Raw genomic sequence first — 12,365 nt, 5'->3', positions numbered from 1 at the left:
GTCAAATTCTCTCCTAGAAATCTGACACTTGCATAATGCACCTATTAACCGAGCAATGGTCAATTTCTAATTCTTGAACTTTATATATTCTAAATCTTCTCTCGAGTAGTGATCTTCTTCATCAGCTGTCAAATTCATGAACGCAACCTTGTTGCAAATGTCAAACAGAAAATATTTATGTAAAACAATTAATTTATGAACAGACAAATTTATTCGAGTATTTGGCCGTGATGAACTGTCAAAAAAGGGTTAAAAACAGCAACCAAGAATTTTCGACCTGATGAGATATAAATAATATGTTTAACTTTTTAATAAAGAAACACTTCAACATTTTCCCAAATTGGCTTATTTTAATTTTCTCTCATTTTAATATTTTCAGTCATTTTCTTAACAAAACTTTTATTAGACTTCATCGCCTGTCAACTTTCAGATTACTTTTTTGAATACAGTAAGGTACCAATTACTGTCATGTTAAGTTAACGCAGTTTATATGAAAATTTGGTGACTGGTGCATCATGAACTTGACATTTTTATTAGACAAATACATGGGCGACAAATGTAAATCTTGTGAACATTTTATTTCAACATTATTTGAAAGCAGGGAATACTTCAAAAGAGATATTTACAATAGGGTTATCTGAGAAAGCTTGGCATTTGTCACTTTTGATTTAGATTTAGCGTTTCTTTAGATAGCGGGATTATTTAAACACTAAACTGTTATTCTTGGGGTCAATAATATCGTAGCTAGTGTATAGTATGATTCATTTATATGAAGATTATTAAAGATTGATAATTTTGTTTGTCACTTAATTTCAAAAAATTATTCTTTATACAAATATATGTAAATCTGACTCATTTTTAACGATAAGTAAGTCTTGACAAATAGAAAATAGAATGCATGAAAGGGTGTAGGGAAATTTTTAGACGTATACTAAACTCTACAAGGACTTGTCAGTGATAAGAAATAACCTCAATTTTGTGTTGTGATAACTTGCCACCAGGTTCAGATTTGACATTTTGTTAAGTTAACTCTCACTTAAAAACTGAAAATAACTGATAATATTTTATAGCTAGTACCGGTAAAAGAAGTTGCTTACAAGCATGAGAAATTTCGATGGTAGTTCTCTATGATTTAAGAGTTGAGATTGTCAAAATCTGTTAACATTTCTTATTAGTTAAGGTTTAACAATTTATTAAAATCGTTTAACAACATTTGCAATGCTTTCAAATTGTGGAAATTTACTTCGAAAAAAAATAAAAGTAGGACTGTTGTCAAGGATGGAGAGGACCTACAGTTTTAAGCCTAATCCAAACGGCTAATTTGAGAAAGCACTTTTCATGACAAGAATTAGTCTGCGAGGACTTGTCAATTCCTCGCAAGAGGCAGAACCCGACAAAAAAACTTTAGGCCACATAAGTAGCGATTGAACCCAAGACCTCTGGCATAAGAGTCCTACGTAACGTAATAACCATCAACAAACGGGTACTACAAATTAATATCATGTCTATTAAAATTGACAGTTTGCTGCAGTTTACACGCTCGTTGTACTTTGTTTGTTTGAAATGGGAAAGTAGCTACCGGTACTAGCTAACTACACTGCCGGCCTTTTACAAGGGAAAAGGCTCTTTTCTCCAGAATAGAGCTTTGCAAAAAGCTTTTTTCTTTTATATTCTGAAATCATGTCTCATTAACAATCTATTTACATACAAGACGGAGACAAATTAAAATATGTTCTAAAGGTAAATTGGAAGCACACTATAAAATGCAATTAAAAAACAGCATTTCCAATCGGTCAATAAAATAGGTTCATCTGCTTTAAAGTAAGTTCTGGTTCAGAATTTGTAAAAATCGGTGCGTGAAATTTTTACAAAGTGAAGTTAAATTATTATATTAAAAAATTTGGAAGACAAAATTAAAAGCAAACTGTACGCGTAACAAAGTTTAAGTGCGCTTTCAATCGCAAAAAAATTGGAAGATCGCAAAATGTTGTGAGCAGTTTTTTTTTGAAAAATAAAGAAAACTATGGGAAGAATATGAAAGGACGCCAAAAAGTTACGTCACCTGCTGAAAAGAGATTGATTGCTCGACTGGTGTCTTATTCTTGTCAGTCAGCTCCTCAAATAAAGACATCATCTGGAACAACAGCAAGCATTCCCACGGTTAAGAGAGTGATTAGGAATACCCCAAACATCAAGCGCATGAAACTGAAGAAGAAGACTGAATTCTGCAGGTACCATATGTAATGGAAAAAGGAGTGGCAGTTTATCGTTTTCACGGATGAAAACAAATTTAGTCTCGATGACCCGGACGGATTTAATTATTTTACCATTGATTTACGAAAAAAAATTATTTTTGCTGCTTCACATAGCCGTGAAGGTGTTGTTATGGTTTGGGATGCAAAATCGTATTTTGGAACTATTGAGTTGGAATTTCCATCATCATACAAAACCATTCTTCCCCCATCCCTACCGCCAGTGTTATATAAGCCTGAATAAACCAACAAGATGTTGGATTGTTGGAATGGCCTCCCTACTCACCAGACCTTAATATTATTGAGAATGTTTGGGGATGTCTCGTCCGTGAAGTCTAAAAGTCTGGGCAACAATTTGAAGACACAAAATCACTATCAACAGCAATAAAACAAGCTTGGACAAAAATGTCTTTAAATTATTATTAAAAAATGTATGATCCATGCCAAATAGAATTTTTGAGGTAACGCTAAATAAAGGAGGGTCGAAAAAAATGGCTAACTCTAAAAAGGATTGTTTTTGTTTTAGCTATTCCTTCATTTTCTCTATATTTTCCCAACACATACCTACAGGTGAACCTATTCTATTGGCCGATCAAAATGGCAATTTATTTGAATACTTTGCAGGAAACGTTTCAAATTCAACGTAAAGTTTGTTTTCGGTTTAACTCTTTCTTATAAATAGTTAAATAGATATACTTATACATGCTTTGAAAATTCACCGCCAAAAATATTCATGTAAAACTATTTTGAAGAAAAAATAGCTCCTCTTTATTGTAAATGGTGTGAACCTATTGAATTGACCGGTAATCAATCAACATATAATTTTAAAAGTACCGCTCGTTTAACTTTGTGTCTCCCTTGCAAGCTCTTAAATTTTTTGGGGAATGCAATCATTATAAATCATTAATTGAATTCATTTAAAAAGATTGTATCTACCTATTCATTAATTTTAACCAATCATTTGATCTTTAAAAGGTTTTATTCGCATTCTTAAAAAAAAATCTTAAACCTAGCAAACCAATTTTCGATCAATTGATTAAAATTCCAAATTGTGTTGTAAAATTTTTCTTAAGAATGCAAAATAATGCAAAGGTTTCAACTCTATTTCAGTGTTGTATTTTAATTACCTACAATCACTTAAAAAAACGTCCCTGCTAACAATATTAAAACGTAATACTCCTTTAAAACGTGAAAAATTGCGAAGCAGTAGAAGAAATGATTAGTAAATTCAACAGCTTTGTAAAGTTTAAATTAAATTAGTTATTAAGATGGTTGCACTCAAACCTCTCTTTCATCTTTTACAATAACTGAAGAAATGGTACTTGCCAAAATCGTAAGCCTCAAAGAAAACTTTGGCCCTGGTTCTGATGGCGTCCCATCAGTTTTTATAAAAAAAATTTGATTTGAATTTGATTTAGGTGGCCTCCCCTGGGATGATACATCCAACTTGCCTCCTTATGCCGATCAACTAAAACTGATAGGTTTGCAACCCCTATAATATATTAGGCACAAAAAACCTGATATAATATTTGCTCACTAATTGTTCATGGGCAATATAGATTCCCGGCACTCCTGAGTGATGTTCATCTTAAAACAAACCACCGAAATCTGCTATCTGTCTCCTTTTTCTATATCCCTTATCACCGCAATAATTACTGGCACTTTGAACCAATGTCCAGAATTCTTCGTCACTGCAACGCTGCTATGCTAGTTTTCGACTTTAAATCCCATCTGAAAGATACCCTATACATTTTCCCTTTTTGATTTCAAATTCCTCGTCAATTTTAATTTTAAGTCTAATAAAATCAAAATTGTTAGTTCTTGTACATTAAAGAGCTTTAATGGGGCCCTTAGGGCCCACATGAATTAATGTTGAAAACTGATATCCAGAACATAAAAAAAATTGTAAAGTTAGTGTTAAGTCAAGTTAAGTTATGTTAAGTTATAGCTTGTATTAAGCTGAACAAATGAGTCTTTTGTATTATTGCAATATTTTTTGAAATTATCATGAAGAACACTTTTTTTCTGAGCATTTTTAAATGTGCTTCAATTAAGAGATTTTCGACTGAAAGCTTTCCTAAAGCTTCTTTTACTCTGAACAGAATGTTAATGTTACGAAGACAAAACCATAACAACTTCATTACAGAGATGAAAATATACTTTTCTTCAGACAAATATTTTGACTTAAACTACTTCTCCAAAGATTATTCCTGAAATATAGTTAAAAAGCAAGCAACTTTACTTCAAAATTTAAAGTAAAGATTTTAACTTCTTCTTTTCTCAGTTCTAGTTAAGTTTGATTAAGTTGTAAAAAGTATCTTTTGTAGCATTATTAGTAGTACTAAATTTTTTAAAATGATTGGTTCAATTATTTTGAAAAAATTGCATTCGTCAATATTTGTATTGCCATTCATCAAAAAGGCATTGGTAATGATAAAGAAAAATAATCGTGTTCTATTTATAAAAAATTACATCTCTGTGCATAAGCTTTTAAGCTTTGAAATATAAGATCAAATCTAAATTTCTCTTTCTGATTTTCTCTTAAAAAAGTGTATCTTAAATGCAAATTATAATCCAAAAAGAGTTATCCATCACGATAATGGCAACAAAAATATTGCTCACATCTATGATCAACATCTTCGCACCGCAGTCCGTCCAGATCGGTGGTGCGTGGAATAAGTGTCGGGCACATTCCTAGACAAACATGACAGAAGGCACAGAGTTAGTTGAGATTAATCTCAACCCGCCAACAACTCCCGAGGAAAGAAGCAACAACATAATCGGGAACATACGTCTGGCTCGAGGCGCCAATCTTCCCTTCATTGATAATGCCACCGATGAAGAATTCGAAGCCAAACAAGCGAATCAGCTGCAATGGGCTCCAAAATCAACAGCCGAAGACGGCAAGCCCCATCTGAGATACTTTGCGGTCGGTCCAAGTTCCTACTACGTCAAATGTCCACTTTGTGGAGCTCGAGCTGATACCGAGACAGTTCATATGTCTGGAGTTTTTGGGCAGCTGAACTCGATGTTAGCAGTTTTGTCATGGTAAGGAATAAATGGGTTAAAGATTTCGAGAGGATAATCATTATTTTTTTTTTCTTTCAGCTGTTTTCCAATATTTTCCCTGTCGTTTCTGTACTGCTGTCTATCGAGTCAATATAAGAGCAAACGAATGTTTTGCAATAAGTGCGGTGGCCATTTGAGCTTTTACGATCGGCCGGTGTGAGATTTTGTTTTGAAATTCAACTTTTTTTTACTTTTAAATATTTATTTTGAACGTATACACCAACAATAAACAATGGATAGAAAATAAAACTCAAAAATAAAACATTTGGTTTGTATATTTTTATTCAAAAATGGAGTACCGACCTATTTATTTCTGTTTCGACCAAAGCCTGCGAATGTGATTTATTTTTTCAACCTTGCTAAAGACGAAAACGAGATCTGAAAGTTTCTAATGAGAAAATAATTGTATTTTTGTTCATGAGTAATAAATAAACTATGTGTAGGTAAGTAGATTTATTTATTGTAAGTAAACCTTAAGAAAAAGAAAAGAAAGTGAAAGGAAGTTTGTGTGTTTATTAAAATTGAAAATTGGTGTCAAGTGCAAAGCCGTATAAAAGACGCTTATTTTGTTTTTACTTATTCAAAGGGAGATAAATTGTATAGAATTCAATATCTTTCAATATTAGGCAGTGGGGTTGTTAGCTTTTTTAGACGGAGGGGCTTTATGGATAGTTTACATTAAATCATGCGTTTCAGAGCGTACTCATTAGATAATATGATGATGCTACATCAAGTCTTGATATATACCTACATATAACATAAGAACGTTGCTCATTTCTCAAAACAATGCACAACCTATTTTTGCTGAAATCAAGAATGGATCTTGAGAATAATTTTTTTTTAAAGAATTTCAAAATAATTATTGTTGATTGTTCTTTGGAAGTCTTACATTGGTGTTTCTTCAATTTAGTTACTATGAATTTGGAAAACTAAACAGTCAAACATTTTTGAAACTATTTTCATTTCTGAGCAACATCATACAAATTTATTTGATGTTAACTAATGTAGCCTCTTTTTTTTCAATTTTCCAAAAAAATTTTATAAAGAATGAATGAAGGGAAGTAAAAATATTTTTCCAATTTATAGACCAGCATCTCTAAAAAATAATGATTTTATTACTGATGGAAATACTAAAGAATTGCATTTGGTTGTCCTTGGTGATATTGATACTCAGGATTTTAATAACACGGTCACCAGTAAATTTCTTGATGTTATGTCTTCGAAGGGCCTAATGAATGTTATCAAAAAAAGTACTCGAAATAACATGTTTACTGGTACAGGTACTTTAATTGATCCCATATTGTTGCATTTTCAAGAAACTGTTATAGAAACTGATATATCTGATCACTTTGCAATACTTCACGGTAATAAACACAATACGGAACAGTTTAACCATATTGCAATGTCCAATCAAAATTTAATCAAGAAAAAGTCAACCGACTTACGCAACAAACGAACGAAAATTATTACAAATCAAATCAAGAGTTGAATAACCCCGGAAATAATTGAACTGTTTAAAAGGAGAGATACAATGTATAGAAGATGAAGATGAGAAGACAGCCTTGTCAACAACGTCCACAGTCAATATATGTAGAAGAAGCTGATGAAACCGAAATTAATAATATACCTCAAATCTGAATTCTAATAAAAGCCCAAGTGCTGACGGAATAAGGGGATGCGACATTAAACTTAATGCAAATCAGCTAACACCATTGATTCGACAAATTGTGAACAGAAGTTTGGTGGGTGTGAACCGAACATTTTGAAGACTTTAGTTATTCGTCCCGTCTATAAAGGAAAAAAAAGGTGAAATTCTCAACTATAGGCCAATTTCGATCTTGCCAGCTGTTGAAAAATGTCTTGAAGAAGTTGTCCTAAGATGACTAAACAAGATCATTGAAAAACACCGCTTTAATCAATATGGTTTTCAAAAAGGTAAAAATACGGGAAGACTTATTGGCGAATTCTGTAATACTATTAACTTGGGTCTCAATAAAAACCATCACGTATTGGTTATGTTCGTAGACTTCAGCAAGGAATTCGATACGAATGTCCTTTACAGAATTGGCATTAGGGGAACTCTATGGAAATGGATGGAGAGCTATCTCATATAGGAAGAACGTTTAGAGCAAAGGTTGGAAGTTCATGGAGTAAAGAAAGAAGCTGCGCAAATGGTGTACCACAACGGTCAAAACTGGGTCCGGTCCTTTTTATACTTTTTGCGGATGCACTCCTTCGTATTTTTAAGAAAAGCACAGCTTTTGCATATGCAGAAGATATAGCTATTATTGTCAGGCACATGTGTCTTGAAACCGCGATTTCTACGATGCAACAGGAGTTTGATGAAGTCACTCGATGGTGCCACGATTTTGGATTAGTCATCAACGCAACCAAAACAAAAATTATGCACATTGGTGCACCAAACAAACAAAAAGAGACCGCAAACATTTTCTTTCAAAACCCTGAATTTCCAACTTCAAGAAAAAGTGATGCCATTGAATTAGTTCAATCAATCAAATACCTTGGAGTTACAATATGTGAAAACTTTCTGTGGCATATTACTACTGTAAGGGAAAGTATGAGGAGTGCTATGTTTGCTTTATTTCATCTAGGAAGATATTCAACAAAAGATGTTCAAAAACAGGTATAAAACTGTTTAATATTGAAATCCAATTAATTCAAATACTTTGGAACTTTAACCACCTATAGATAAGCAAAAGCTTCGTGGGTAACACCATTAAACTTTTGAAATATGATCAAATAAAAATCTAAAAAAAAACCCAACTTGCTGTAAAATTATTATTAATAAAAAGTTTTTTCGAGTGACTATTTTAACGCAATAGGAGATATAAAAAAGGATTAGTGAAAACAAGAGTCGAGACCCTTCATCAAATTGTAACATAACTTGACAATTAACCGAAGACGTTTAGGGAGATCATTAAAGAGATCGTCAAATGTATTCAATTGGTTGTAGCAAACAAAGATTTTTTTTATTTCTTAAAACTAAAAACGGCGGTTGTCTCAATACAAATTTGTTGGTAAAAAATCGTTAACTCGACTTTTTTCAAAAGAAATTTGGGAGAAAATTAAGAAAAAATGTATCTTGTTTAATTGTCTCTAAAATTTGATTTCTTAATTTGGCTTCTTTCGATACAAATATATTTTTGTATTGCTCCAAAAAGGATACCTCATCATCATTTGTTCACGATGGTAAATTGTAAATTGTTTATGTATTTATAAACAATAAATAACTGCATACCAAAAATATGTTTAAGAAAAAAATTGTACATACTTTTAAACAAAGTCTTAGGATACATGAGCGGATCAGTCGTGCATTTTGTTTTTAACTACAAATGGATCTTGTAATATCATGTTTTTAGTAGATTGAAATAAAATTTCAAACAATTTTGTTTTGATTTTGTTCTTTAAGTTTAACATTGATGTCAACTATTCATATTTGTGAAAAAAAGAACAAATGCACATATTTTTGAAACTGTATCGGTTAAAAGTAAAACTATCGCCCAATTGTTTGGTAGTTTTTTAAAAGATAACTGTCACTATTCTGAAAGTCAATGATCCAAGAGACTGTCAAGAAATAGACTGTCACCAATAAGCCGATTTTAAAGAATTGGCATATTTTGCAATTTAGGACAAACGAATTTGTTCAAGTTTTTCCCAAAAATGTTGCTAAATTTTGTCTTTAAAATGTTGGAAAATGGTTTGAATTATTTTAACTTCAACTTTTTATAAAATTCTTGCATTTTTCGTAAATGGCGAAATCTTAAGAAAAACAAATCAGGTAAAAAAAAATAACATAGATCTTTCTCGAGACATAACAGTCATTGAAGTTTACTTATCAAAAAATGTCCATTAATTGACGCACATATCAAACTTTCGAGAACATCATAGAATTCAATGAATAATATGTTAAAAAATATCAATCTAAAACCAATCAGTTCAAAATTCCAGACGTTTAAGCAGGAAATGAATTATTCTTGAAAATTATCAATAAGCCTACATATTTTTTGCAATTAAGTTTTTATGTCAAAAACGATTGGTGTCTTCTATTTTAAGAGTTTTTGACCTTCAAAGCAAATGTTCTCATACATTTTAAAATTTAAAAAGAGACTGGGATGCGAATGACACTGATAACTTCCCATCCCGTCCGTTGATTTGTTTTACTTAAAAGTTTGTAAGATTGGGATGTTAGCTCAATTATTCTTAAAAAATTTAAATTACCAACAATATTGTTCGTATAAAGAAATAGTTTAGTTTGAAAATTTAGTTTTGTTAAAAAGATTTTTATTCGAAAACAAATGTTTGCCAATTTTCGTAGCATTTCTTAAATTTTTACAAATTGGATGAATGAAGTCAATTAGAGAGATATCAAGAACCGAACATCAAATTTGCGTACCATTTTTAGGGGATTTTATTTTTTATGAAAAAACGGACTGTTTGATTTTTATAAAAAACTACTGAACATCGAAAACAATATTTTCTGTGAAAAAAAGACGGATGAAGACAATATTTTTAATTTTTGAAAAGATATTTGAGTCGAAAGTACATTTTTACCAAGTTTTAATATTGTTTTTTTTTTTGTAAGAAAATATTCAATTCGATTTAAAAAAAAATGACTGGATGTTGAAAACAATATTTTTAAAAGATAAAAGAAGTTTAAAGCCAATATGTCAAAGTTGTGAAAAGATATTATTTGAGTCGAAATTTAATTTTTATTAACTTTTATTAATATTTTTGCTTAGGTTTTTATTTTTTGTAAAACAAATTGTCAATTCGATTTTTCTCAAAGTTTTTCCAAAAGTTGAAAATTTTGGGTGGCGTACGAATGGTCGACAAAAAAAATGTCGACTGGCCAACTGAAAACTTTACAGACTCTTAAAATGTCGACTGAAGTTTGATCGACAAATAAAAAAGTTGCCCGTTTAAATGTCGACTATAAAAAATGTCGACTGAAAAGTTGTCGGTTAAAATGTCGACTGTTGTAAAGAAAAAAAGGAGAAACTCTCTCTTTAATGTGGACACTCAATTTTATTTTTAATTCAATGATATACTATACACATCGGTTCATAAAAAATTTCACATGCATGCGGCGAATGTAAACATTAACAGTTAACCGAGAGTGACTAGTTGATCGACAGTGACAAAGTGAATGATGTTCACATGCATGCGGCGCCGCATGCATGTGAACATCATTCACTTTGTCACTGTCGACCTTTTACCAGTCGATATTTTCAAAATCGACATTATAAGAGTCGGCATTTTGTTCGGTCGGTATTTTTATCAATCGACTTTTCGACAATCGACATTATAATGGTCGACTTTTTTAAATCGACATTTTAAAAATCGGCAAATCGTACCCAACCCGAAAATTTTTTATAAGTAAAATTTAGTCGGAAGCCATTATCTCAAATTTTTTAAAAGATATTTTTGTCGAAAATCAATTTTTATCAACTTTTGTTAAATTTTCTCTTTAGTTTTTATTTTTTGTAAAAAAAAACCTTAATTCAATTTTTCTCAAAACTGTATCGAATGTTGAAAACAATATTTCTTATAAGTTGAAATAAGATTGAAGCCATAATCTCAAGTTTTTGAAAAGCTGTTTGAGTCGAAATTCAATTTTTACCAACTTTGAGTAATGTTTTTTTTAGGTTTTTATTTTTTATAAAAAATCTGTCAGTTTGATTTTTTTTTTAAATTTTACAAGATGTTAAAAACTTTATTCTTTATTGCATAAAATTGTTTTGGAAATAAAATCATTTTGTATTCGTAAAATTTTCGAGGTGACAAATTTTGTTTTCAGTGTTTTTTATTTATAAGAAATCCGCTAATTAGATTTTTTTCCAAAATTATACTGGTTTGGTATCACCTTACAATATATAATACAAAATTTAATTAAAGTCTCTATCGTCATTGGTTCGTGAGATATTTAGGGTTAACCGAAATTTTAACCATTTTCTTAAACTGCTATGGTAAAAAAAACCACCCACCCAATTTTCTTGAGAGCCGTTTCTGCATCTTTCTGCCTTATTATCTATATATTAAAATTTATTTAAAGTCGATATCTATTCTGGTTGTAGTACCCGTGGCATGATGGTTTGTGCGTTGGACTGTCATGCAAGGGGTCTTGGGTTCAATCCCTGCCTGTGCCACCTTAATTTAAAAAAATTAATTTCCGCGGGTACTGCCTCTTGCGAGGAATTGACAAATCCTTCAAGAGTAATTCTTGTCATGAAAAAGTGCTTTCTCAAACTAGCCGTTCGGATTCGGCATAAAATTGTAGGTCCCCTCCATTCCTGACAACATTACTCGCACACAGGAATGGTTGAGAGTTGTAAGTCACTAGGCCCTGGTTCACAACGAACTGTTGCGCCACCCCATTTTGATCTCTTCTGGTTCTTGAGCTTATGGACGACGAAAAAAACGTAGCAAACGTACGGACGCACGAACATACGGACGTTCGAACGTACGTAAACACGCACGTACATACATCTTTCTAAAAATCTTTTATTTCCACTCTAGGGACCTTGAAACGTCGAGAAACGTCAACATTTTTAATTTGACAAATCGAATCCATTACAATAACTTCCTATGCGATGTTTAAAAGAGAATCGAAATTTAAATTTCGAACTAAAAGGTTTGATTTTAAACATAAAATCTTTGAATTTTTGAAAGTGTTTGTTTTTTAAATAATTAATTCATTATATATACAATTTTACAATTAATGTTTGGTATGTGAGTATATTTATGTATTAATATTCGTTTTGCGTTTAAATTCTTTTAAAAATATACAAACTAATAACAAAGTTCTTTTTCGGAGCAACATTATTTTTATATTCACCTAAACAATTTTAGAGGAAATTTCATTAGAATCTCAATGTAACTCAATGGACCCAATGTTTTCGAATGTATGGACGAGGACATACGGAAAGACGGAATTGTCAGAACCTCGTAATATCGTTTTTGGTTAAAATCACGAGTTTAAAATTGTTTGAGAAGACTTAGCACTCCCAAAAAAGTCTTCTTTGG

At 31.4% G+C, this 12,365-nt stretch overlaps 1 protein-coding gene across 1 annotated transcript; it reads left to right on the top strand.

Moving 5' to 3' along the window:
* The first annotated feature begins 4,878 nt into the window (after positions 1–4,878).
* LOC129950295 (uncharacterized) lies at positions 4,879–5,585 on the top strand. Its single transcript, XM_056062192.1, has 2 exons — positions 4,879–5,300; positions 5,361–5,585. Exons 1-2 carry the CDS (start codon positions 4,957–4,959, stop codon positions 5,479–5,481), a joined length of 465 nt encoding a protein of 154 aa, XP_055918167.1. The 5' UTR covers positions 4,879–4,956; the 3' UTR covers positions 5,482–5,585.
* The last annotated feature ends 6,780 nt before the right edge of the window (positions 5,586–12,365 follow it).

This window comes from Eupeodes corollae, chromosome 3 (assembly GCF_945859685.1).
Source record: "Eupeodes corollae chromosome 3, idEupCoro1.1, whole genome shotgun sequence".
Classification (NCBI taxonomy): Eukaryota; Metazoa; Arthropoda; class Insecta; order Diptera; family Syrphidae; genus Eupeodes; species Eupeodes corollae.
This window is presented reverse-complemented; position numbering and strand designations above follow the sequence as displayed.